General features: G+C 41.5%; 3 protein-coding genes across 10 annotated transcripts; 1 reads left to right on the top strand and 2 right to left on the bottom strand.

Moving 5' to 3' along the window:
- GPR83 (G protein-coupled receptor 83) lies at window positions 46-5,487 on the bottom strand. Its single transcript, XM_021381842.1, has 4 exons — window positions 3,854-5,487; window positions 3,374-3,499; window positions 2,623-2,756; window positions 46-2,280 (listed from the first exon to the last, which is right to left on the bottom strand). The coding sequence occupies exons 1-4, from the start codon at window positions 4,238-4,240 to the stop codon at window positions 1,656-1,658; spliced, it is 1,272 nt and encodes a 423-aa protein (XP_021237517.1). The 5' UTR covers window positions 4,241-5,487; the 3' UTR covers window positions 46-1,655.
- Window positions 5,630-24,210, bottom strand: MRE11 (MRE11 homolog, double strand break repair nuclease). 4 transcript variants are annotated; one of them, XM_021381803.1, is made up of 20 exons: window positions 24,069-24,210; window positions 23,675-23,782; window positions 22,874-23,006; window positions 21,986-22,146; window positions 21,320-21,407; window positions 20,355-20,496; window positions 19,059-19,173; window positions 17,964-18,149; window positions 17,283-17,454; window positions 16,672-16,752; window positions 16,035-16,161; window positions 14,081-14,178; window positions 12,509-12,682; window positions 11,968-12,030; window positions 10,864-11,074; window positions 9,924-10,001; window positions 8,724-8,779; window positions 8,214-8,281; window positions 7,912-7,990; window positions 5,630-7,053 (listed from the first exon to the last, which is right to left on the bottom strand). In XM_021381803.1, the coding sequence occupies exons 2-20, from the start codon at window positions 23,692-23,694 to the stop codon at window positions 7,009-7,011; spliced, it is 2,097 nt and encodes a 698-aa protein (XP_021237478.1). In that variant the 5' UTR covers window positions 23,695-23,782; window positions 24,069-24,210; the 3' UTR covers window positions 5,630-7,008. The 4 variants fall into 4 exon arrangements, with proteins under 4 accessions (XP_021237478.1, XP_021237488.1, XP_021237497.1 ...); XM_021381813.1 differs by having other exon boundaries at window positions 24,076-24,209; XM_021381822.1 differs by lacking the exon at window positions 24,069-24,210 and adding an exon at window positions 24,007-24,026.
- On the top strand, window positions 24,185-26,714 carry ANKRD49 (ankyrin repeat domain 49). Of its 5 annotated transcripts, none has more exons than XM_021381877.1 (3): window positions 24,185-24,270; window positions 24,627-24,912; window positions 25,751-26,714. In XM_021381877.1, exons 2-3 carry the CDS (start codon window positions 24,640-24,642, stop codon window positions 26,207-26,209), a joined length of 732 nt encoding a protein of 243 aa, XP_021237552.1. In that variant the 5' UTR covers window positions 24,185-24,270; window positions 24,627-24,639; the 3' UTR covers window positions 26,210-26,714. The 5 variants fall into 5 exon arrangements, with proteins under 5 accessions (XP_021237552.1, XP_021237531.1, XP_021237549.1 ...); XM_021381856.1 differs by having other exon boundaries at window positions 24,244-24,345; XM_021381874.1 differs by having other exon boundaries at window positions 24,254-24,349.

Here is a 27,087-nt window from a genome sequence, read left to right as displayed (position 1 = left end):
GTCTTTTCCAACCTTAAAGATTCTATGATGAGGAGTGGCAGCAGCTCCTGAGGCACTGGGGTGTGAAAAACCCACACAAGTCTTAAAATGATTTCAGAAGAAGTTTATTACAGGACACTGGGGAAAAGTATTTTTTGTCTCTCCTTTTTTTTTTTCTTCCCACTCTTAGCCATTAATAACAAAGGTTTTTCTCACTTCCCTGCTGGCTGCCATAAGCTGAATGTGGAACAGGGCGCTCTGTTGCTCCATCAAAGCTAATTGCCGCAGCACAGAGAAAGTGACTGTTTCCCTGTGCAATACAAGGCAACATTTTTTGAATGCTCCTTTGTTTGTCTTGCTCAGAATCTGATATTTTTTTCTGCTAAGAACATTAATTTCTGCAATCTACACCAGATAGCTGCAGTCTTATCAATTTCTTAATGTCTGTCCATGAAGGACACATCTCACCTGTCTTTAAATGCACTAAAATTGTTCATTCACAAGAGGATATCTTGCAAAATCTTCCTCTTTTATTACTTGCTATCACAGATATCATTACAGCAGTTTGTTTATGAACTGGTTTCAGCGAGCTAACATCTTAGTTGATGAAATATTGCAAGTGTCTGATCTGAGAAATTCCCAGGTGCTTTACAGGAAAAGAGAGAAACAGTAATAGAGAAATTAAAATGGCATACTGTGGGATTCTTCAGCCACCACCTGGCAATAACGTAGAGATGCTCTGATCAAAAGCATCTGATCCAGGCTGGATGGGGCTCTGAGCACCTACCTCATGGAGCTGTAGGTGTCCCTGGTCACGGTGGGGGAGTTGGACTCAATGACCTATCAAGGTTCCTTCCAACTCAAACCATTCTATGATTCTCTGATTAATAGGCCCCAGTCCCAACTCAGATCAACCATCAGTACTCCGACCATGGACAGTATGTCCAAGGTTTTCAGGCTTTAGTTCTCTATTTGAATTAAAGCTTTATGAATATTTCTGCCTGTTTCATGAAGGTACAGTTCTGTGTGATTTAGCACTGGCAACAGACGCAGAGCTAACAGGTTGGTGTTCGCCATCTATTTACACAAAGAATAGCCACCAAGTTTTCTTCAACCCTACCTTAGAAGGATTGTTTGCGATGTAAAAGACAGCTCCATTTTTCAGTGGCTGTTTATTATCCCTCCAACTCCCTGAAGGTATTTTCACAAAAGGGAAAAAAAAAATTAAAACCAGCAACCTCTGCCTCTCTCTCTCTACTGTCTCTGTGTTTCTACTGAGAGACTAACGGGAGGGAGGCTTGATGTCATCAGACTGCTGCTTGAGGGTTTAAATACCAGCAAAGCACACAAATGGCCCCAGTGGTACAAATACGTGGTCATGCAGATAACAGAGACACATGCAGAGAATCCCTCCCAGCCAGCAGACCCAAAGTCAGCTTGATCAAGACAAAAAGAGAGCTCATTCCCGGCAAGGTTTGCTTTCTTCCCTTTGGGGTCTCCATGCCATTACCATCAGAGATACATCTATTTCACACTACCAGCTGCAGAGCTGGGCTTCTCGGTGCAACCACGGGAGCTGGCACAGTCTCTGCTTAGGCCACGGCTCCACTTCTTTCCAGCTCCCTGGCTCCAGCCAAACCTAAGCGTGGTCCGTATCCATCTCCCAGGGCCACCATTTAGCTCACAGCTACTATGGGCTCAACTGCAGAGATGTCCATCTTTCCTAAGTGGCTGTTGGAGGCTGAGGCAGGGACACGAGGGACCTGCAGCCTCTTGAAGTGGCTGTGTTCAGGCCACGCCAGTCGGTAGGAAGGGACCGTGGAGGGAAGCCTCTGCTCTGCAGGGCCAGGAGGTTTTCTGCAGATGTTGAGCAAAGCCTTCAGTTCTGCCCGGAAGCTGTCATTGAGCCAGCAGTAGATGAAGGGGTTGTAGCAGGTGCTGCTCATCGCAAGCCAGTGAAAGGTGAAGTACAGGGCATTGTTGGAGTGGATGGTTTGGCTGGAGAGCAGGACGACGTAGCAGTTTAAGGGAAACCAGCAGATGGCGAAGAGGATGACAACGAGCATCAACATCTTTATAGTCTTCTTATTTTTTTTGCGAAGGGCAAAGTACTGCTCGGTGGTGACATCCCCAATGACATTGCGCAGCCAGAGCTTCTTGGCCACCGTCATGTAGGCAGCAGAGATGATCAGCAGGGGCAGGACGTAGAGCAAAATGAAGGTCGCTAAGTCGAGGTACTTCCAGAAGAGGTCAGCTGGCTCAGGGAAGTCTGGGAGGCACAGGCACCGGGTAACTTCCTCACTGCAAAGGGAGAAATAGCCAGAACCACAGAATAGTTTGGGTTGGAAGGGCCCTTAAAGCCTACCCAAATGCCAGTGCATAGAAATAGAACGCCCGTGCCAGTTCCTGAACATTGTGTCCTATTTTGTGTGATTAGAGTGACAGAATAAATATTAAAAAAAAAAAAATAGAAGAGGATATCAGCCATTGCAAATGGAAATTGATGTAAATTATAGACCAGCCCTCTATCTGGGTGACCTCAGCGTGAGCTCAGGGCTTTCAATAGAAAATGTGTAACCTTCAGGAACTTGGCCTCCAGTGAGACTAGAGGAAAATACACCAATATAGGAAAATCATCCTTACCTGTATTCAAAAGTGAAGAGTTTTTGGTAGATAGCATGTGGGAGGGAAAAACAAGCTGCCATGACCCAAATTATAGAGATGTAGATAATGCCTTTTGCCATAGGTAAGCGAGGTTTCAGAGGGTGCATTATAACCTGTTCAAAGCAAACTAATATTCAGGCTCATGCCATTTCAGGAAACAATAGTAAAATTTTTTCATATGTTTCCAGCCTTACATCTATTACTAGACACAGACATTCAGCATGCAAAAATCCTCAACACCACCAGCCTGTTTCGTGTGGCTCTGGGGTGAATCCAACCTGGTACTGTGTGACTGCTCCCAGATTTGATCCCACTACCAGCAGCAGCAGCTCTGCCCTGCTCATGACAAACACCAGCCCTCTGCCTCTCACGTGGAGTGAGACGTCCCAGGGCTGCTGGACACCAAGCAGGATGTCCCCACACCCACAGCACTGGGGCCAAACAAGCCTCCTACACGGGACAGCTGCCCGTGTGAATTCCTATCAGGCCCTCAGACTCCATCCTGGCCTGAGAGCGACTGGATCACCATCCGCAGAGCTCCTGTTCCTAGCTGGGAGTGGACACGTCCCACCTTGCTGCAGGCGTGGAGCTGTTCTCCATCTAACAGCAAAGAGCTGCTCCACCGCACTGTCAGCCCTTCGTGCATCTTACATTAACCTGAGAGCTGAGAAAGAAAGGACATGGATTGCACTCTCTCATTTTAATTATGCCCTGCCAAGAGAGCTCTCACCTGGTGCCTGTCCACAGCAATGGCCGTGAGGGTCAGGGCAGAGACGTGGAGCGAGCAGTACTGCGCGAACCTACTGACGTGGCACATCCCCTTCCCAAATATCCACGAGCTGTTCACAAAACGAGCCTGGAATCAGAATGACATTAGCACTTGTGCCCATGCCTACACGCTTATATGCGCAGACATAAATGAGCAACCTCTCATAGGGAACCTGCGTTTGCAGGGGGGTACACCTGATGGGCTCCAGAGGTCCCTTCCAACCCGTACGATTCCACCTCTGGCACAAAATTACTTCTGCTGTGTAAAAGATGCCTTAAAATAGCAGTTTCTTTCTGCCTCGGATCATTGCCAGACTGCTGAGGCTACTAAAGAGATTTCAACGCCCTTATGGCACATCCTCTGTGTCCCAGCAGGTCGGCCCAATGCACTGAGCTGCGGCCACAGCCCTCCCACCAAGAAAGGCCTCTGCCCCCGTCTTACCAGCGTAAAAGGCGTGTTGAGAAGCGTGATCATGATGTCGGCCACGGCCAGGTTGACGATGAACAGGCTGGTGGCCGAGCGCAGGCGTTTGCTCTTGATGACGACGTGGCAGACCATGACGTTGCCAAAGAGGGAGAGGACGATGATGATGGAGTACGCCGCGATGAGCAGAGCTTTGGGCGCGACGTGCTGAGAGTCCGCTCCGTGCCGGCTCCTGCCCACGAAGCTCTGCCAGTCGGCCAGCGTGTCGTTATCCCAGGGAAAGAACCCCGAGATGTTTGGGATTTCCAACACTTCCTCAAGACTTCTGTTGAGGGGCAACTTTCCTGAGGTTGTGAAGGTGTTCACGAAGTAGGGGAGGGAGAGCCCAACGAAACAGCAGAACATCTCCGGCAGGTTGCTGTGTGCTTCCCTGTGGGAAATGACTCCTTTAGAGCAGCGCCGGGGCTGGGCAGCAGCAGCTCTACAGGTGCACACGTTGCTGCCAGCGATGCACCAGCACAGCCGGGGGAGCGAGGCTCTTCTCTCCTCTCCTGCTCAGCTCCTCGCCACTTTTCTCTTCCAGCGGAGCTCTGTGTCCTCACACAAGCTCCCAGGCAGCATTCCTGCCCATTGGGCTGCATAGCATTATTTCTGCTCTGACGCGCTGCAGTTCTGCACAATTACACTCCTCCCAGGCGTCGCTCCAAGACAATCACGGCTGCACTCTGTGCAGAAGGCAAAATCCGTTTCCTTGGTTCTCAGCTATCCCTCTTCTCCGGGCTTAGCGCCGCTCATGCTGATTTTGTGCTGTTTGTGCACCAACAACGCGCACAGGGGCTGCGCTGTCTTCCAGGACACGTTTCAAAGAGAAGTTTGGCTTTACCAGATCAACAGGCGAGTTCCAGCCTATTTCACAGCACTACAAACTAGCACGGAACAGGGGCACAGCACAGAAAGTCGTGCACACACATAAAGCCACGCACACGCATGCTGGTGAAAATACATGCATGTGCAAAGTGCCACCGCACGGCTGCAAGCTGCGCCTGGTGCAAGGGCTTGGAGATTACCAACCTGTCTAAACCCCCCCACCTGCCCGCCCGCTCCCTGTGAGCTGCTGCAGCCACCATACCGTGCTCTCCACCAGTGATACCCAGCTAGCTGGCAGCAGATATTTTCTCAGAGATAAGATTCATTTCAGTAATTCGCAATTTTGCCAAATCATTCCAGGCTGACAGCGTTCTGTAACGCTTTCCTTTCTCAGCCACGAGGCAGACTAGCGATACAGGGCAGCACTCCTCTAGCAGGCTGACACCACTGTCATCACTAATGAGCTCTTTACCAAGACCTCAGCTCATCTACTTTGTCTAACTTCACAGTAACAACCGGCTGTCAATGCCAAGGGATGCACTTAGGGGAAAAAAAGCACCTCCATCCCTCCTGAACTCGCACCTCTTCCCGTGCCTCTTCCTGACGTGGCTCAACACAACATCTCAACATTTCTTGGACACCTCTGGGGTCGGTGACTCCACCACCTCCCTGGGCAGCCCATTCCAGTGCCTGACCACTCTTCCGCAAAAGTAGTTTTATTAAATCAGTAGTTTTATTAAATTAGTTTTAAATTTATTAGTAGTTTTTTAAAATTAAGAGCTTAGTGAAACAATAAAGTACGTGTTGTTTTTTTTTTTTTTTAATAAAGCAGGTTTCATTTAGATAGCAACACAAAGAGGGAAAGTATTCTAAAAAACTCAATCCCTCAAACTCAGCGGAGTTCACACAACTGACGTTCAGAATTCATTACACAGAAATAGTTTATTTAAAAAGTAAACCTTCATCCTGGAAGGCATTTACAGAGGCTTTTTTAATTGCATAGGTAACATTGTAATAGCTTTGGCAGCTCTGTATGAAAGTAAAGACACACCAAATTATTTCCTGATACCTTAAGCAATTGCATTTCTTTGCAAATTGCTACTGAGCCTTACACTTGATCATCTCTATGGAAGTCTTCAGGAAGCTCAAGGGTGATTTAGATCTGCTGCTACAGCACACATGCACATGAAGTAACGGTCGTGTTCAGTGAGAGCCAGAATACCAGAAATGCCCAGTCTCTCAGACAGAGGACATGGAAATGCAAAAGCATGGCTTCAATTACTCATGGCACTTGGTATTTCTGTGATGTGCTGGGGTGGTAGCTGGTGAACACTTGTAGCTTTTCCCTTGATTAATTCTAAAGGCTGTAGCTGTAGAACACCACTTTCTGCACAGAGGGGCCCAGAGGTGGAAAAGGGGAAGGAGAAATGGGTCTTGTCTCCCTCAACAGAAGGAGTGATTCCCCCACTGTGAATCAAGTACCACAGTTTAAAAATGTCATTTGAAGAAATCTTTTGATAAACAGTGGCAACATTTTAGGAAGACTGAGGCAACAGACACCTGCAAAACTCTTAGCTAAGAAAACAGTAAGAGGCAATAGCTTGCTTGATACTAGCTCATTGCTTTATTCTTCAATCAGCATTCCTCATGAGGCTGTAAGGTTCTAGCTCTTAAAGCTTACTAACAAGGCAAGCACTGACAACTCAGTTCTATCTGAGTTCTTGAATTACAAAGTCATTGCTGTGTGCTATGATATTTAGTAACAGTACAACAGTGGGTTTAATTCTCCTATTAAGTTGAAAGTATTAGAACATTTTCCAGCTTTACTACTGAAAACTGCATCTTTGGATTAAATTAGTACTCTTTAGAATTTTCAACTGTAACTGTAGAAAACTGAAAACAAATGCAAGTTTTGTCTCGCTGGCCAAGTGTGCGCTCGTATCTATACTTACAGACTCCTACAGATTCATACTTCCCCGCAAAAAAAAAAAGAAGTGAAGTCCAAGAGATGGAGTTTTCTACAAAAGGTAAGATTATGTTATGTTATCTTCCCAGAGAGAAGACAAGCTTTTAGAAGTTTCAGAAAGAATTTAGTTCCAGGCAGTACTTCAGAATATGAGACGCTCTAGTCTAACGCACCCGTTAACGTAACACCCAACGGATACTAAACTTGGTGCCACTCAAAACATTTCACAGAAGTGAAGGCTGAAGGCAAACCGTCATGTACAGAGAAACGTCACGCAGAGTACGCCTCGCAAACTACTTTCCAGTTACTTCACAGTCTCTTCTGTGTAGTGAGGCAGAGATCATTTATTTCTTCGTGATGTTGCAGTGTTTTTGAACGGGTCATCCTGCAATTTGCAAACAGATGTGCATTACTCGAACTAACACGCATTCTGAGTCATAAAAAGTAAAGTCACCTTTAGATTAAAATAGCCAGGTCACTCAGTTCCGTGCTTTCTGTCAAGCCTGCTTTTATTGCTTTTGATAGCAAGGATCTTATCTACTGATTTTAAAGTTCTAGTCACAAATTTGCAGAGAACAGAGATGAAGCTTAAGTCAGTACGATCAGAACAGCTACTGAGAAATGAGGAGCTACCTGTACTTCAGTGGCAAGCTAGGAAACCGTTATCATTCTGAGCAGCACATACTTCAGTGAAGTTATAGCCATTTACAAATCACACAATGTATTTTACTGAGATTTGCATGAGTCAGAACTACTGTTTCTGTATGTTTGAACAAGCATGTACTGCTGTACTTCAAGTACAAGAAGAGATGACATATCAGAAGGAAGAGATAAGAATTTAGCACCTTTTCTGAAGTGGTCAGCATTTGCCATCACTAAGGTTTTGATCCTGGCTATGTGACAGCCTGCTGTTCTATAGCAACACACTGTGCAGTGCTTGACAATTCCGTGTGAGTTCAGTGCAAAATCATAAATAAAACAATTACTTTATTTCCCAGGAAATCTAATTTACTCGAGGCATTTCAGAGGTGATAATTAACTGATTAAGAACTTGATATTTTCCTTCCCAGCCTTATTTTTGATGTCTATGTATATATATTAAAGCTGGTTATAATAATCTTTTCACACTAGTAAAAATAAATTAATTCCATTTTACTCAGAAATGCTTTATTTAAATGACCTCAAAGCCAATAGTCTATAGAAATTCATATGAACAGAAAACAAAGGTTACAATATACCATACCTCATCTGACTCAAAATCAACTCCTCTAGACATTTGGCTTTGTGAACCTCTTTTACTAAATGAAGATGCAGCTGAGAACCTTGAAACACAGAAAGAAAACATAAAAAGCATCAGCATGTTGTCAAACACCAGACGTTTCAGTAAGTTCCCCTTCAACCACCACCAGAGTTTAACAATGAAAAAAATAATAATGAGCAAAATGATGTTATTTTTTCAGGCAGTGTATCAGCTCCCTGGGCTCTGCCAATACCCAATCAGAAACAAGGCAGCTGATGTAGCACTCACCAAATGAACATACTGACCTTTGGTTTGCTTTGGAAGAAAGCCTAATAGGAGCCTCTTCTAGATCCAACTCATCATCCATGATATCCTGAAAGATAGATACCGTTGTTAAAGCTTTTTCACAGAACTTATTTTTAGAGAAATAGAATACATAACACCGCAGTATTATTGCACAGTAACTTTCTTTAATTCATTTCAAGTATATAGCTACTTCGTTATAATACACATTTGAGAGGGCTCCAGAGTAAAAGTGTACAACGTGCCAATAAACAGCATCTTGCAGAAGCCCAAAAAACACTCATGGATTTACTCTTAGCATCTCAAGCTACGGTCACAGGTAGCACGTGGTCTTTGTATTTCACATACAGACCCTGTACCAAAATCAGCACGTGGAACCACAGTGCTGGAACCCAAAGCTTGGGAACACCTGCTCATTAGGTTAACATTTTGGCTGTATATTTGTTTTTCAAAGCAGATGGCAGCAAAAGGCAGCAGCTATGCAGCTTCACTCCTTGTCAGATGCCTCTTACCTCAGAGAAAAATTTGGATGCATTCTGGGAAGGCTCTTGTTTCAAAGACTTAAAGGCTGGAAAAAAAAAAAATGTAGTATTTTCAAGTGCTCACACAATAAAATGCAACAATGTTACATCATTCTTTTCCTTCCAGAAAAGCTGCTTAGCATCAGTTCCCTCTGCAAAAAAACCAACTTTCAGTAAAGCAAGCAAATCATCCTCAAGCTAAGACGAGCAAAGGTCCTTGGCAGATAACAGCACAAGCTAAGCCCTTGCTGATGTCTGACAACCCAGACCAGCAGGTGCTTCCCAGTCTGAGTGAAAAATCATCAGTAGCTTTGGTTAAGAGGTAGAGAAAAACATCGCTGTAATCAACATGCACGCCTAACACACATATGCATCCAACCTGCTAGTTTTCTGTTTTTGTTGCCCTCAGTTTTGAATTTTTTTTTATTTTTTAAACGTGGCTCAGGCAAGTCAGAGGGCTGGACATCCCTGGTGGACATTAACACATCTTCTGAAGTTGATTTCTCCGCATTTAGGTCATTTGCTGAGACTTTGATTAACTGCGTATTTTGGAGGGGATTTATGTACGGATTCCTGAGCAGCATTTTCTCTTTAGTACTGAGATGATCTAAGCAGTTTCCTCAGAGCTTGCTCTCTGTAGCAAGGAAGGGCTGCTCTCACGCAGCTTAAAATGCAGGTAAGTTTCTCTTCTCTAGTACAAACCAGTGCTTCTTAAATTTGCTACAATGTAAGACGACATGGATTCTTCTTAAAGCTTACTAAACCTGTAAACATCAGTCAGGTTTATGATTTTTAACCACTTTCTGCATATTCTGCATAGAAAAGGTGCTGCTAAGACACATTCCTCCTATGTGTATTCCTTAAAGAACTGCATACAGTTTACAGTGAACTGCTGCCTACGCCCAGTCCCAGTCTAATCACAGAATATCCCGAGTTGGAAGGGACTCACAAGGATCATTAAGTCCAACTCCAGTGTTCCCAGCACATTTCATTTTAACCCCAGTGACAGCAGATATAATTACTTTTTTCTTTCTCTCATCACTGTTAGTTATCCTGCTTCATTAGAACCAAAATCATCTCTCTCAGCTGAACTGGACTAATAGAAATAAAGGCAATTAAGGCACTTCACCAGTAAGTAAATTCACTACAACAGGGGAGCATATTAGAGTGACGGGCAGAATGTAGGCTTACCATCCATGATAGATAAATTCTTGTCAGGCACAGACTTGTATGTTCTGCTGCTAGTAGATGACCCTTGGCTAGTGTTTCCTATAGGAAAAATAAACAATACCCAACTCTGTACAGTGGTCATTTTTAATTCCTAAAGGATATTTTTTTTTTCCTCCTGTGTAACATTTTCTGACATTTTTCTCAGTAATAAACAGCAAGTCACATAAAAACCTAATTACTCTTTACTCCCTTCCTTTCTTCCTTGACGCAAAGCCCCCATTACACGCAGATGAATTACTTTGGGTCAAGTGCTTAAAGCTCCACAGACACAGCCTCAACACACGTGTCACTGCTCTGACTGAATCACAACACTAAATCACACGCTCAGAACTGATTTCAAGGCACTAACCAGCCCACTCCTAAGATGACTGCCTTTCTTTCAACTTATCCTGCTCTTAGATCTCTCACTTAAGACCTTTGGGCATACTACTGACAACTCAAAGGAGTATATCATTGCATCTTTCATTTATTTTTCTTTACAGCTCCTCCATAATGGAAGGTTTGCTATCACTGTAAAGTGCACAATCACACAAAGCCAAGGAGGTAAGATAAAAACACATTCTGTCTATACCATCAAATGCGTAACACTGCATTACCATTAGCAGCAGACATTTCCATACAATTCATAGGGCAGACCTTCCTAATAATGGATCTTTTATGAGTCTACTATGCCTCCATAGTTGGGAAGAACTGCAAATTTCTTTTAATCGCACCGTGAAAAAGCCACGACTTAAGTCGTAGAAGACATTCAACTGTATATCATATGGTACCAAAAACATTTAAGCATTTTATTTTTCCATTAGGAGTTTTTAAGCAACAAGCTTCCACTCGATGGAAGAATTTGAACAGAGGCTCCTTTTAAAGAAAAAAGTCAGCGAAGAATTTGAGTGTTTTTTCTTACCTCTTCCCCTTCGAGATGACCCTCTTGCTGCTGAATTTTGCCCTCTTGCACCTCTTGCCCTACCTCTACCCCTTCCTCGGCTCAGAGTTGTGGGAATATCATCATCTGAATCACCAGAGGCTTTCATCTCTGTATCCATGAGTTCTTCATCACTGGAGGCTGAGTCAAGAACGACATCCTTGGACCTGTGAGCTCTAGCCCTTGTCATTGCCTGTAACGGAATAATAAGTGCTAGAGGAAAAAGAATCTTAAACTATGGAATGCACCGCTGTTGAATCCTAGTTGTGATAAACAACTCAGGCTGAGAGGACCCAAATCCACAACTTTACTGAAGGCAAGGATATCTGCCAAAATGCTGAGGCAATATTTATTCTGTTTAATCTGGACGTGCAGCTGTCAGCTGTGGAGCTGGTTAACTCGATTGCTCACCTGGTCAGCGGAGTTTGGTGACCAAGAAGTCATCCTGTGTCAGCTGTGTACACCTGCTCAGATGAAGAACTCCCTGAACTCCACTGACATCATCTTCACTGATAATAGTGACAACTCGTTAATGTGAAGATACATCAGCCCAGGAGAAATGAACCTTATTCTAAGTGTTCTTTCCCTCAAAATTTCATACCAGTCCCGCACAGCTTATAAAAACAAACCATTAATGGTCGGGAATTCTCTTTGGAAAGAGTTATAACACCTAGACACAGATCTCTGGGAGATCTAGGATCTGGTTTGCTGGTAAGGTCAAGAGCACCAAAATGTTTACTGACAGCAGCAATTTCTTCTAGTACTAATACAGCCCATTCACATCTCCACTGGTGATGGGATCACCAATAGTTTAAGCTGACAGAGCTCTGAAGGTCACCTGCCTGGTTCAAAGCAAGGGCAACTGAACATTCAGGTTCACAAGTTTCTACAAGAACATATCTCAAAGGCTGAACTAAGCAGTAGCTTAGGTATGTATTACACAAAGGATGATTTCAAGGCTTGTTTATCTTCTCTAAGTAGACAGGCACTTTTTGGCAGGGATAACACTGAATTATTATTATACAGTGCTTCACCCACATGCAAAATTCCATTCTTCAGTCTAAGTCCAAAACTCAAAGGAGTTACCTCACGAACTTCCTCATCCTCCTCTTCCGTGTTTTTTCTTCTACTCTCCCTAAATTTTCGCACCTAAATGAATAATAACAATAATAAAAAAACAGTTTACATCAAAATAACAATTCATGCAGTAATCAAAACACAGTAAGAAAGAAATCTTTATCTCTGAACTAAAGTCAAGCCCACTGGAGGCAAATGATGAAATGCAGCAGGTGCTAGGTTCAAGAGAAGCAAAATGTAAGTAATTAGTCAATAAGTGACAGTGAAATAGGAATAAATGGAGAAGACAGGTAGAGGTGAAGCAGAAAGTTAGAACACCATGGTATTGAGAAGAGATAAACTGCAATATATGCATAACATAAGATACATCTTTAGCACAAACTTTTGAACTATCTATCCGGAACCTTATCACCATATTAATTACAGAAAATGACTAGAGGCAAGTGTTGCAAGTGCTGCACATAGGCAAGGCTATTTAATCAGGTTTGAGCACCAACTTTTTTTTACTGTCTTTGCCTCTTCTAAAGTTTTGACTGTAACAGAATATTACCTCCTCATCTATTTTTTCCTCCTCTGCATCAATGTGACGCTCCTTAAGAAACCTTTGTGTTTTCTCTAGCTGAAATTTCACCAGTTCCTCTATGGCATCCTTTTCTTCTTTGTCCACAAATTCCTGCACTGCTTCTCCCATTCCTCTTTCAGTTAGAAGTGAAAGTTGTACCTTCTTTAAAATAAGGGGAAAACAGTTTCAGAGAAAACGAGTAATATTCCTGCTATTCCAGCTAAACATTACATTTGTTTGGTATAAAAAGAAGTAACATTAAAGTAGCATTAAAGATTTCAAACAGAAAATAACAGAGTGACAAACATTATTCCTCCCAACAGGTACAACTCACTTGCTACTAGCACATTACACCTCACCTAATGTAGTATTTTCCAGATATTTCATAAATGGAAAGGAAATTGCAATGCTGGTCATATCTAAAATAATTTGTCTCAAATGTATTACTGAGGGAGATGGTAAACTGTATTTTTTCCTAGTCCACTCCGCTTCTTAAAATTAACTAAGATCAACTTGTGGAGACATAAAAAGTAATTAGAAACAGGCACTGAACTATTACAAATGCTAAGCTAATTAGTTTTATTGTTAAATTCTACTATTAAAAAAACTGGCAGTTACAAAGCTGACTAAATTATCCTGAAGCATTAAGAGTTATTCAGCAGAAATCTACTCTACTGAAATGAAATTCTGTAAATACCAATACTTCTCACTTGGTCATCAAGTGAGGTGATACTCATCAAAATATTCTACAACAAGATATTAGCACCAGCACTAATTAGCAGAAGTAAAGAAGCTACTGGAGGCTTTTCACTGATATTCTCTTCTCCATCTTCTTTCCCCCAGTACAGTAAGAAGAGAGTCTGAGAAAGAAACCCCTACATGGATAGTGTTTAAACAGCAGTTTCTTCTGACTGTAAACTAAACCATGGACAATTTCTTGATAAAAAGCATTACCTATACTTCTTAATAACTCTTGATCCTTCCACTTGTCCTTTACATTACTGTATTTTACTCCTAATACTTTGCAGCCCCATAGCTGGGGAAAGGGAACAGATGAAGTTCAATGAAAGGGTGAGATAAAAGCAAACTCTTGGGTGCTTTCTTTGTCCTCCCTGCTCTCCTTTAAATACGTGGAACTGCACTATGTCTGAGGACACCAAACACACAGCAATGTAACAAACGATTCCAACTCAGCTGGTACTTGTAACTGGTACAGACTCACAGTGCCCCCATAGTAAATCAAGGTAGCTTCTGAGATGATGCTGCCTCAGGCTTTCCTTCTGCAGCAACAGGAGGCATCATTTAATACATGGCAGATGCTACAAGTTCACACGAAGAGTTACTGTGATGTTACCAGAACACCATGTGTTGGTACACCCTGTGTACCCTAGATACAACAATTAATTGCTTACCTAAGGCACATACAGTTATTTAGGAAATAAATGAACTTCTTAGTGGCTGTCAGAGTGTTTTCAGCATGTACTGCATCCATAAATCAAGTAATACGTGCAACAACCAAAAATACATCCCATACACAAATTCATAAAAAGTAAAAGGTACCTTCTCTGCTGTCTGAAAATATTGCTTTACAAGGTCTTCCACTCTCAGTGTCACCTCTGTAGGTCTGCTAAACAGCTTTCCAAAATTAAGGTCATTGTCTGAAACAAAAGCATAGTGATGCTGTTACCCACAATTTAAGCAGGAGTTGACGGATTTTAATTATTATCCTAATTACAGTAATTAAAGAGAAAAAAATAATATAGGTCTCAGGAATTGTGGTCCCTTTTATGCGTAAAGGTTTATTCAAACTGTACACTACTGGATGGAAACACAGCTAAATATAACAGATGAAATAACTATACAAGAAAACCACATCCCTAGGAGATGCAGAAGATAGATTTCTATCTACTAAATGTCGGGAATTAGAACCAGAGCACTACGTCCTGAAGGCTATTGTAACTATGCTGGTTGACTCTGAGTAAAAGAAAAATGCACAGCACAGTGAGGCTGCCCTGCACTCCCAGGAAACAAGCCAGGAATGACAGAAGAATGACAGTGATAAACAACTGAGGTTATCACATACCATGCTAAGAAATACAAAATGAATGCAGCCTGGTCCAGAGGGAGGTGTCCCTGCCTTCAGCAAGGGGGCTGGAGCTAGATGATCTTAAGGGTCCCTTTCAACACAAACCATTCTATGATTCCATGATTCTATGACTGTTTCTAGACATTTGCCACACCCAAGCACAAAACATTGCTTGGTTGGCCTTGTTAGATAAGCAGCGATAACCAAAGAAACAATAACAACTTCTGAACTATTAAGAAGTCTAAACATCATCCTATACTGAGCCACAGTGTTATGTATACATGCAAAGGAAATTCTGCCTGCTTCATTGGCCACCTAACTTATAGCAGAAGACAGCAAAGTAATGCAAAGAACCATGGCATTATTTTTATATTTCCATCCTCAAGCTCAGATTAAGAAGGAAAATTAAAACGTATCGATAAAACATGGTGAGGGAGCTGTCTTACATTCTGAAAAAATTAATGGGATTATTTAGTGAGAAAATAAAAACCAAAGCAAAATAAAACAAGGGCAATACTGCATAATTTAAAAACCAAAAACCGAAACCAGTTCCCTAGAAGTTGTTTTTATTCATGAACCATCGTGCCTCAATCTTTATAAAACTGACAACGTAATTAAAAAGTCTCTGGAATTGAAGTACTTTGAATGCACTAATGTGTAATATTAACAGTTGTTTAGATTAGCACAGTATGTCCTCATGCAAGCTGTACCTTCATTAGTTACTATTACAAATCCAGTGTCTGGGCAACGTCTATTCACCATTTATTAGAAATTCTAGGCACAGTGAGAAGTGCTACAATAACAGCTGTTCTTTGTTTTGCCAAAAAATGCTTGAAGAGAGACACCCCTGGAACACGCTGAAAAGCCAGGAGCACCTCATACACATGATGGATTGGGACCAACAAAATGCTACTGTACATTTACACTTTAATTTTTTTTCTGATTACTAAAAAAAACTTCAGAACCCTTCAAAAACTTCAACACCCTCTCTACAAGTATTTCCAAATTATTTACTGCAGCTATAAAATCAAAACACACCTTTTTTTTTGCTACAGAGTGCCCAGAGCCAACCATCTCTTTCTGAGAAGTTCCAGAAGCAAGATGTTTAATGCTTTTCCTTGTGATTGATTATCACAGAATGACTCAGTCTGATATGGGGCTAAAAGCAGCATTACAGGCAACTCAGTAAGATTTGAGGTGAAAGAAAAGGGAATCATTTATGAACAACTACCTGAAAGACACTGTGCTCATTATCAGAATTTTTAGACAAATCTGGGAATGAAGTAGAAATACTTCTGCAGTAAGACTATATACATCGTTATTCTTCCTAGAACTCATTAGGTGGTAGACACCAAAGTTTAGCAAAGGCTGGGTAACAAAACAAAGGGAGAGAAATGAAAACTAAGGAAAGCCTTCCTTCCCAATTACCGTTCTTCTCTTTTTGTTCACGATGCCTGAAAAAATGTATTATGTCCTTTGGGTTGGCCACCCTATCCATGTACTTCTGGCTGAAACGATGGATGATGAATGGCTCAAAGCCACCCGTGTAATCAACCTAAGAGAGGACAGAAGAAAATAAAACATGAAACAAGCAGGAAAAGAAGTCATACAAACCAAGACCAGCTTGTTATATTACCCTTCGAAGCTAAAAAAAAAAAAAAGTGAAGTAAAATATAAGCCAACCTAAAATTAATGCTTTACCATGCTAGGCAGAATAGCTAATAAAAGCAAAGATTCACAACTCATTCCATTTACTAGGGTTAAGGAAAGTTCCCATGTATTAGGTTATCAAGGATAATATGACTTAAAAAAATTCTCAGTAAATAGTAACTTTTGATTCCTTTGTTCAGACCAGCAAAGAAGTACACTGATGAACAATCTTATTCTGTATTATACAACACTGGTGTTACCCAAGGTTAAGAGAATCACAGTATGAAAGCAGATTGTACTGCCTGTACACAGCAAGGAATTGTATGTATTTATACAACAAGTGTGGTTTTTGCTTTGAAACTTTTCACAGTGACTTTTCAAAAACAAAAATAATCCAAATTGAACAATGCCTTACTCGTAGTCTAATGAGAGGCTTCTCTGGCTGGCGTGGATTTCCAAGGCGTTCTCTTTCTGCATTATCCAGCATCATCTCAACCTATGAAGCAGAAGCAGGAATTCAATTCCACTTTATTCTTTTAAAGATACCTGAAACCTTCAAATGTAACTTGCTTATCTCCAATACAGTGTAGCTCACGTTCATTTCCAGGTAAAAGCAGAAAGAGACTAATAAAGGCCTAAGAACCAAGAGCAAGGAATAAAGCTGCCTTAGCTACTTGGATCATTACGCACTGTGCAGCTCAGCTCTTGGGGTTTAGATCCGTGTATTTATGCTGGTTCCAAAGCGTACATCCAACAGCATCCCATCCTCGGGTGGGAATTTTTGTAGAAAGAACAGGATGGACTCCTGTAAAGTAGTTACAGCCTGCTTTAATAGGTAATCCTAGTCTGGAGGCCAAGGCTGCAGTGAATGTCATGGAATTAGCCCTCAGCTGAAACACTGCTTATCAGCTTCAAATAATAGGGGACAAGAAACAAGATGTATCTTCCACTCTTAGAACTAACCACAGATCACATTCCCCAGCCACACACTGATTTCCATATACCACTGTTAGCATGAGAAGTTACCTTTTCCATGCAGAATGCTTGTACTGCCTGAGTTACTTTAGGATTGTCAGGATTGAAAAGTTCTGGGTGATCAGCTAGGACAACATCTTCCATATAGAAAGTTCGCACAGTCTCTAGAGCAATCTTCTGCATTTTCATTTTTTTCCCTTTAACGTGCAGCAAACCAACGTGTCTAGGAGGAGAATGGCAACCTACTTGAAGATAAACTTAACAATACGGCACAGAAATTTGTTCTAAACCTCATGGTTCTTCTTTGGGGGGGAGGAGGTTTTGAGCTAAAAATGTTAAAGCTACAGTAAAAAATCTAAAGCTTTGGGAAGCTCTTGGATATGCACTTCAGGGTTAGCACTGCAAAACTTCAAAATCTAGCATTTTCAGATTGTGCTTGTTCTGCACACAGTTCATTGCATTCCAATTTATCTGCACGTAACTCCTCTTGGATAAGTTTCATTTGCTTTGAATGTTAAGTTTAGTTCTAAGGAAAACAAACTTATCCCAGGCACTGATTCCATCCGCTTCATTTCTCAGGTCACACTGTGACACCACTCCACGCTACCACACAAGCCCTTTCAAACTAAAAGCAAGTATTTTTCTTACCCAGCTTAGTATAGATGTTCTTTGTCAACACAATACACGTAAGAGACAAACAATAACAACTAAAGAAAAAAAAAAATCACATACTTCTTCACAGCTTCTCCTGGGGACAGAGACGTCACCACTGAACTTCCTGGCTGAGTAACGTAGAAATGTTGCTGTTCATTTTGGGCTGGAGTTATTTTACACTCGTGTTCATGACCCCACACAACAAGATTAATAAAGTCATCTAAAAACTGCTCTGGAATGTAGTTTGTGGCTCCATGTTTGCTTCTGTTCAAGAAAACAGAAAAACAATTAGTGTACAGCAATGGGCAGGCACAGGTGGGGAGCAAAGGAAGAGAAAATCACCAATGTGATTTAAAATGACGGAGAATCTCTAGCAAAAATATCTGACGTATATTTTACATCAGATAGTCTTCATATATTTTCCTTTATCCAACTGTTCAAAGTATTTAGGTAAGACAACAGAATTGAGTCATATAGTTAACTTACACGGGGAAAAGTTTTCAATAGGGTTTTTCTGTTCTGAATGAAGCTCACTGTCCCCTTCCAGAAGATGGAGGAGACTGAGAGCTCCTTCAGCCTGCTGGCAGAGATGAGCAGCCAAGGGTCCCAGCTGTATCTGCTGACTTCTGCCTCACCATTATCTCCCACACAATGGCCACACTCTGACTCATGAAAAATTAAAGAATTTGGAACAGAGCTCTGCCTGTTCCTACTGACACTGCTGGAAGAAGTGGGCAGGCAGAAAGAACACCAGCTACCTAACCTCTAATCAAGAGAAACTGTAAAGAACAGCAATGTAAGTGAAGATAAAATACTAATGGAATTTTGAGTCAAAAAGCATAGGAATCAGAATATGAGGCTTACTGGTCTCTCACTTCCAACATGCAGACTTAAGACTTAAATGAACTACAAACCCTCCCTCGCTCTCAGGTATAAAAAATTTGGGAAGCAGTTTCCCCAACATCTCCAATTCATTTACTTCAATTCTTTTCCATTATGGTTCCTCTGTAAGAAGAGCTGTAAAACAATGCTTCTATTTGGGAAAATCTTGAAGCCATCCACTCACAAGAAGCACTACCCAACATAGCTGGCTTTCTCTCCTACAGTTTCAAAGCAATTTCATGAGAACAACGCAGTAAGTTTAAGTCACGGTAATTCATTCAGTACTGCTACCTATTCTGATGAATCACAAACAAGTTAAACCAACTGTCTTCATCTTCCTTTGGTCTCAGCATGGTTACTTGTTTATTGACAAACATACGATACAATCTCTCATCTGGAATGGATCCTGCAGTGGACAAAACAAAACAATAAAACATTTTTGTGTGGTCTACCTACTCTTTATTTTATAGTGTTTTAATTAGCAATTTTATTAAAATGAGTCAAATAACCCTGTGGTAAGATCAGATTGTCATTTTTGTGACAAAGGACAAGTCTATGGTGGCATTATGAACTCAAACTAAGTATAAAATAGTTATTTTAGAAGCCTATTTAGTGATGCAAGGCATTTTAACAAGAAATCTACCAGGAAATCTAGTCAGTTCTCTGTGCCAAATGCCGTACTATGGGCAGAATTAAAAATAGGAGATGCTTTATTTTTTGCTAATGGAGTAAGTGTATTTTGTTGTAAGAAACACTCCAAAACCAGATATGATTGAGCAGAGATGGAGTTCTTAAGCATATTTAGAAATCCTTTAGGAAACAAGAGATAATCCACGAATTCTCCAAAGCTGTGCTTTCCCACACAGCAGGAAAAAAAAAAAATGCAGCACTTCTCAACTAGCTGTTGCTGATTGTTTCCTTAAGCAAGGGAAAACAAAAAACCAAAACCAAAACAAACAAAGAAACCAACCCACCAAGTAAACAAAACCAAAACCAACCACACCAATGTTTCATTTTTATTATGGACTTCAAAGAATCCCCCATGGAATCTACGTCTCTTTTGCATGAACAAGTTCTCTATAAATCAGAGAAGGTCAAGAGGATATGAAATACTGGGATGATTTCAAAGAAACATCTCTCAAACATTCTCACACAGCAGCCCCTCCACTTTAGAAAGCTGCTGCATTTCCCAATAATGATTTTGGGTATCAGAAATTCAACTGCTTTTTGTAAAGTTTTCCACTGTGGTATTAGAACTCTCATTATTAACTTTTAGAACATCAAGCAAACTCTAAAATATCTCATTTAACAGCAGGAATCACTGCCAACTAGGACTCAACAGAGAACTGTAAAAGCAGCTTGGAAATCAGCATTCAGGGCTGGCAGTACAATAAAGGGCAAAAGTGAAGAACTTCACTTCTCTAAACAGAAAGTGCCAACAGCACCGCACTGAATGAATACAACTTAATTTAATTTTACTTATATGGTGCTACAACAGACAGCAAGGTGTGTCTGTTCCAACTAAGACATATTGAACTTTGGTAATATACAACCAGTTGAGCCACAGCATGGCAGAAAAATACTTACCTAAGCCATACAGAGCAATTTTTGTTCTACCCTTCCGTAATAAAATGGGGCTAATATCTATTTTCTCCACGGAAGTTGAACGTCCAAAATGATTCAGCAATCCTGCACAGCTTAAAATATCCAGTGCACACAGTGCATCTGTCTGTAGAAAACAGGAATCAAATAAATGCGTTCAACAAGAAACACAGCCTTTAAAGCCTAAATGAAATAGTTTCAAAAGGGAAACAGGATACCCTTCCTTAAATACATTCTGCAGTTGGAAACCTTGCCTGAGAGCTTTATTAGCACTTCTTAGTGTCCACAGGAACAGAAGCAAAACCTTTCTCCTTACAATTCTTGCTAAATTTTAACGATACAAAACTAAACATGAAATCATTCAGAAAAATAAGCAACAACCCCAGCCACAGTATCTAAAGTACTACAGGCAATTATCTGGTTAAACTAACCACTTCATAGTAGGACTGAAATTGCTGTTATAATACACTGCTATTTGACATAAAATACAAATCTCCTAATTTACCGCGTGCTTTCCAAACATTTTCTGTTTAGTTTTAGATGTTGGCTTTTAAACAAGTGTTTCAACATTACTAGTTTATCTCCCTTGAAAATAAAAGTTCATAAAACTGAAAATGCCTATCCATTGCACAAGGAATTTAAGGACAAGTCAAACTATTAACATTTCCTTTCCTTAAGAAAAAGGCTTTCAGTTTCTATAGCCTATGTATATTAAGAGATTTAACAGAGTCCATACGGATCCCTTAACTTATTTCAATTCTCTTTTTTAATGACACCCTTAAACTGCTGTCACCAACAAAGAGAACTTCTAAAGGTACACAAAACATTTACGTGAGCAGGGAAGGAACCAACTCAAATGAGCCTGCTCCTTGAGAACTGTATTTTTACACACGTCTATACTTATACAATATTATTTTTATAAGATAGTAGTATATTATGATAACAATTACCCCTGTGGGATCATCATGATTGCCATGAATACTAAAAATTGGCATAGAAATGTTGAGGTTTCCATCCTGATAGTTCACCCATGGAAACCTGAACAAATAAAGGAAAACAAGTTATATTATAACTAGAAATCTGTGTACAAAAGAATTCCCAATATTTTCTTCAAATTGTCATCACAAATATACAACAGCAGCACAAATGATTACCAAGTGGCTGTGAATAAACTTAAGCTGCACATCATAAGAAGATTCTTATTCATGGTCTGGAAGTTCCTAATGGGAGTATGGTAGCAAAAACATTTTTATTATTATTAATAATTTTAAAGAGCTAATTTACAAAAGCAGAAGACTGGGCTGTGCAAACTTTACACACTAAAGACTGTTTATTTTAGCACAGTAATTCATTTAAGTTGGTTTACTTGTAGGACACAACCTATTTATTACTTAAATCCATCAACTGTTACAACATCTTTAGAGGTTTCTCTTAATAAAAGGTGACAGATGAGGTGGTCTTATAAGCTGCCCCATACAAGCAGGCCTAAAATTTCAAGGTGGCAGTCACAAAGAATATAGTGCATTTTAAACTATATAAATAAATAAAATCACAACACATTCATCCAATACAAAAAACAAACAGATGGCACCATAACTTGTAAGAAACAGACTTACTTGCTGAACTGAAAATTAACTGCCTGATCACTCAGAATTTCAAAGTGAACGGGACGATCACCCATGCAGTATTTTCTTAGTGACTCTAAACAAGTATGTATCGTTTTTCTGGAAGGTTTGTTGTCATGAAAGAGGTCCCCACCTAATAAAACAAAGTCCACCTGTATATAACAAAGAGCTCTATTATTTCAATACAGCATTTTGTATCACCTTAAAGGCCTGTAAGCAAACTGATTAAATTACTTCTTCTAAGTAGTCCCACATATCTCATACTGGGATCCCTAGGTAAAATGAGTCTGTAGTTGCAGATATTCTGTAGTTACTTGGCTCATGAATAAGTAAACTAAATAAATCATTCTGAAAAATATTTTTTAAAACAACTGAGGACTCTACATCTGGACACAGTGCTCCAGGTGAGGCCTCACAGCACAGAGCAGAGGGGCAGGATCACCTCCCTCGCCCTGCTGGCCGTGCTGCTTTGGCTGCAGCCCTGGATACAGTTGGCCTTCTGGGCTGTGAGGGCACACTGCAGGCTCCTGTCCAGCTGCCATCCACCAGTACCTCCAAGTCTGTGCTCTATCCTTTCAACCCCCAGTACCTCATCTCCCCCAACCATTTTCCATTCCTGCAGCACTAAAACCTCTCTACATGCCCCTGGAAGTGGTGCAGGCACACTGAAAATGCCAATCACACAACCACAGTCATAATTTAAGAAGAACGTTCTCAAAGATATTAGCATGTCTTTTATTAAGGGAAAAATCTAACTGGTTGCAAAAAATAAATGCTTAGTATAATATTACAAAAGATTGCAACAAGACTAAGTTTCATAGCTTCTAACAGGTTGGAATGGATTTTCTAGTCTCCTTCACTTTCCAAAAAGTAACTTACTTCATTTTTTTGAGCATGCTCCAAAATTTCATTAAAAGTTACAAATGTGTCATTTCCACGCACTGGGTCCTTCTCCAAATAGCCAAGATGAATATCAGTAGCAATCAGTATCTTAAAGGTATCTTCATCATCCCTAAACAAACCAGAAAATTTCTGTTAGAGAGCAGCATACTCAAGGACTTCAACAGAAACCTTATGAAAGTAACTTGTTTGGTATACAGTCATTGAATACATAGTAGATTTGTTCTAAAACTCTTATCACTGCATCTTTCCTGTAACACTCAAAACATTTCAATGCTTTACTTGCAAGTGGCACTTGGTCTTGGTTAGGCCCTGGAACAGACTCCCCAAGGCAGTGGGCATGACCCCAAACTGCCAGAGTTCAAGAAGCACTTGGACAATGCTCTCAGACATAGGGTCTGATTTTTGGGTAGTCCTGTGTGGAGCCAGGAGTTGGACTCAATGATCCTGATAGGTCCCTTCCAAGTTCGGATATTCTATGATTCTATGATCAAACAAACCAGTTCCAAAACTAGGTTATCCTAATCAGTTTAGCTCAGAAAATGGCTGCAAACACCTAATGAAAAACTGGAGAATCCTCTGCGTGTTTTCAGCCTTTGAAAAGATTCTGTGAACAAACGTTCCATGTCTGTTTGCATCGGGAAGCTACAAACATACAAAGGAAAGGACTTGCACGAAAACACAAACACAGATCTGAGCGCTTAGCTCATTCCAAATGCACTGCAGGCTTGCTGTCTGGTATGGCAGAACTGCATCGTGATGCAGCTGACGGGAGCTTACTGCAAGCTGAAGGCACTCATCTTCCTGCTAGGATTCCTCAAAAAAAGGCTCCAACCACAGTGAGAGAGGGCAGAGAATCGGTTCCTAGTGTCATAGATGCATCAGTGCCTAAGAGATAAGAATACAAACGAATCAGAACGAAGGGCACAGCGAGCTGAACTGGCAATTACTCCGCCTTTTATTAAGAACTATCGCTTGCAAACACCAGCGAGTACAGAACAGGAAAGCTCTGTATACGCTTCAGCCACTTCCGACCAAGCGCAGCCCACCCCCTCACACCGTGAAAACAACGCTGCGCCCGAGGCCGGCCCTGCCCGGCCTACAGAACGCACTAAGGAGCCCGAAGCCCCCCGCCTAGGGCCCGAAGCCCCCCACGGGCCCGATCCTCACGCACCACCCACCGCTACCGCCTCACGCCGTTTCTATAGCACCCGGCCGAGCCCCGCGCCGCTCTCGCGAGATCCGCCCACTTGCAGAGCGCTCGCGTTGGCGGTCTCTCCCGCCGAGCTGCGCGATTGGTCAGTCGGGGCTCACCCCTGCCAAGATGTTACGTCACTTCCGGCAGGAGCTACGGGCCGGAAGAGCTCGTCGCGCAGGTAGGTGGGCGCGCCGGGGCCGTAGCACCGCCCCCCGTGGAGGCCCCGCCCCTGGAGCGGCATTCCCGGGAATCGGTGTGTGAGTTTGCTTCCGCGTGGAACGGTGACAAAGCTAAGCAGGGTTGAATGGGGGCGAGAGTGGATGGGAGGTCCGTAAGGCTTGATCTCGGGCAGGGCTGGGAAAGCGGAGGGTACCGACACCACCTTCGGGACGAGTCCCTGCTCGCACCGGGTGTGCGGCGGCCCTCCCCGAGTGGAGGGGAGCGAGGCCTGTGCTTCCCTGAGTCTGTTTTCACTGGCAATTAGTGTGTGATTGACACTTAATACAAATACTGGTGTGTATCTGCACCTTACAGATGCTAACTGAAAATGAGTAAAGGCAAACGTGCTGCTGAGAAGGACGCTGATGAGGGGGACGATGACAGCGATGAGTATGCAGAGTTTACGGAGAGCTTTAACCAACTCGAGTTGCTGGAAACGCACCGGCATTTGATTCCTATAGGAACTCAGAGCTGTTGGTCAGGGCAGTCTGACGATGAAGACGATGAACAAGAAAGAAGTGAGGAATGGTATGAAATGCAAGAAAAAAAAATGGAGAAAAATCCAGAGAAATTGCTACTCTGGGCAGCTGAAAACAATCGGGTAAGGCATCTGTTCTATATATCACTAACAAAAATGTTGTATTGAATAGATGTTTGCAGTTCCTTCCACAAGCGAAAACTTTCCTATGCTACTCTTTATCCCTCCCATCTATTTTGATCCAAGTTTCTGGAAAGCATCTCCCTTTGTATTCCACACACTAAAATATTTCTTGGCCAGTTAGCTTTCAGAAGAAAACCTTTGATTGTAGATCAAAGATAAAATATCAGCACTGTTCTTAAACTTGGATCAACTCAGAAGTGTGCCAGACTCTTTCTTCATGGTATGTACGCATTTTAACGGGGGTGGAGAGGGTGTATCTGAAGCTTTATTTTCTTCAAATCTACATATGCTGAGAATGGAAGGAACCCATAAGGATCGAGTCCAATCCTATCCTTTTTTTCTTTTTCTTTCAATCTTGTTAATATAAAAAAGGTTTTTATTCTTGGAAGACAGAGAGAGAAGATGAAGATTCTTGTTAGGTAGCCTGTTACACCTTTATGTTTATAACAAAGGCAATCAATGAAAACAAACATACACAAAATGCAGCTATAGTTTTGTGAAGGCACACTTTTCTTCAAAGATACTCCTCGTGCTGCCACTAAATGCCCCACACTGAGTGAGGTGAGTCACAGTTGTGTTTCTGTGCCAGACTGTTGTGTCTCTATTTCAAGTAATAACAACTGGTTTCATCTTAAAATTTCCTGTTATACGTAGTCTTTTGTGAGACAGACAGGAACTGCTTTTTCTTTAGAAAAAAAGCATCTTTAGAACAGAGCAATAGACGTGGTATGCCTTTTTTACAGTGGTTTGTATGAAATTCCCCGTTTTCCTTCAATAGCTGACTACAGTGAGGAGGCTCCTTTCCGAAAAGCTGGCTCCAGTTAATGCTCGTGATGAAGATCAGTACACTCCTCTCCATCGAGCTTCCTACAGTGGGCACTTGGACATGGCCCGGGAGCTGGTCGCCCAAGGGGCAGATATTCATGCACAAACAGTGGATGGCTGGACGCCCCTGCACAGCGCGTGCAAGTGGAACAATACAAAAGTGGCTGCATTCTTACTTCAGCAGGGTGCAGACATCAACGCTCAGACAAATGGTTTGTTGACTCCTTTACATATTGCTGCAGGAAACAAAAACAGTAGGGAAACACTTGAACTTCTGCTGATGAATCGCTACATAAAAGCAGACCTGAAAAATAACTTGGATGAAACTGCCCTTGACATTGCTAGGAGGACCGATATATACCACTACCTTTTTGAAATAGTAGAAGACTGCATAAATGCTGTGTCCCCTTAAAAGCTGTGGTTAAACTTGTGAATGTGAATTTTACTGCCTCTTGTTTGTCACACAGCGTTCTGTGTGCTTGGTCTGTCCCTTTGCATCAAGGTTGTCGTTTAAGATACTGAGATATTCTCATCAGGCAAAATCTCACCTTTTGGAACTCAACTCAGTGGTTTTCCTCATTCTTTGAAGTGCTATTACTGTTATCAGGGTATTCAGAAAGCTTCAGTGAATTCCACAATTTCAGTGAGTCTGTGCTTAATTAGTGCAAATTTGGAGGGACCTTTGGTCCAAAACGTTGATGTCAAAACAGGAGGGAAAACTGGACTATTTACTTTATGTGAAAGAATTCAGGTTTGGTTATGCAGAGTTTATTACAGCTCACTAGAGAATTATTTTTGAGGAGCTTTTTCTTAAACTGCATGGAAGCTCTGAATAAATATAACTTACTTGGGTGATTTACAAAATGTTTTGTGATCTGGTGTAAGGCCTATTATAAAATAAAACACTTAACCCTAAATATTTTATTGTCGTATCTTTAATTGAGAGTTCAATAGCCAATAGGATTGCCTGTTCATAAATTAATAGAACTATTCATAGGAACCTTAACTGGGTGAGGATAAACAGCCAAAATCCTGTAGTGCCTAATTGCTAGTTCTTGGCAGCCAAATCTGAGCTGGGCTTCCAGAAGGTCTGACAGCAGTTTTACTGCCATGATTTAACCAAAGTGAACGTGGCAGGGGTTGGTTTAAGGCCATTAGCGTGCACTTAAGTGCAGTTTCTCTCTATAGTAATGCAAGTTAGAAATGCAGTGGTTTACAATGAAGGCTTGGGACTCTTCATCTCAGGTTGAAAACAAGGAAGACTCTTCTGGGTGGATATTAGGAAAAAAT

The sequence above is a fragment of the Numida meleagris genome, chromosome 1, assembly GCF_002078875.1.
Source record: "Numida meleagris isolate 19003 breed g44 Domestic line chromosome 1, NumMel1.0, whole genome shotgun sequence".
NCBI classification, from domain to species: Eukaryota; Metazoa; Chordata; class Aves; order Galliformes; family Numididae; genus Numida; species Numida meleagris.
This window is presented reverse-complemented; position numbering and strand designations above follow the sequence as displayed.

Excerpts from the sequence above, each read along its gene's own strand:
- GPR83 (XM_021381842.1), bottom strand. The coding sequence starts at position 4,240 with ATGTTCTGCTGTTTCGTTGGGCTCTCCCTCCCCTACTTCGTGAACACC. Across the intron at positions 3,500-3,853 it reads TCAACACGCCTTTTACGCTG|GCTCGTTTTGTGAACAGCTC; the intron begins GTAAGACGGGGG and ends TTCTGATTCCAG. Across the intron at positions 2,281-2,622 it reads CTCTTCACTTTTGAATACAG|TGAGGAAGTTACCCGGTGCC; the intron begins GTAAGGATGATT and ends CTCCCTTTGCAG.
- MRE11 (XM_021381803.1), bottom strand. The coding sequence starts at position 23,694 with ATGAGTGCCTTCAGCTTGCA. Across the intron at positions 17,455-17,963 it reads CCAGGAGAAGCTGTGAAGAA|ACACGTTGGTTTGCTGCACG; the intron begins GTATGTGATTTT and ends TTCTCCTCCTAG. Across the intron at positions 16,753-17,282 it reads AAGCATTCTGCATGGAAAAG|GTTGAGATGATGCTGGATAA; the intron begins GTAACTTCTCAT and ends TCTGCTTCATAG.
- ANKRD49 (XM_021381877.1), top strand. The coding sequence starts at position 24,640 with ATGAGTAAAGGCAAACGTGCTGCTGAGAAGGACGCTGATGAGGGGGAC. Across the intron at positions 24,913-25,750 it reads GGGCAGCTGAAAACAATCGG|CTGACTACAGTGAGGAGGCT; the intron begins GTAAGGCATCTG and ends TTCCTTCAATAG.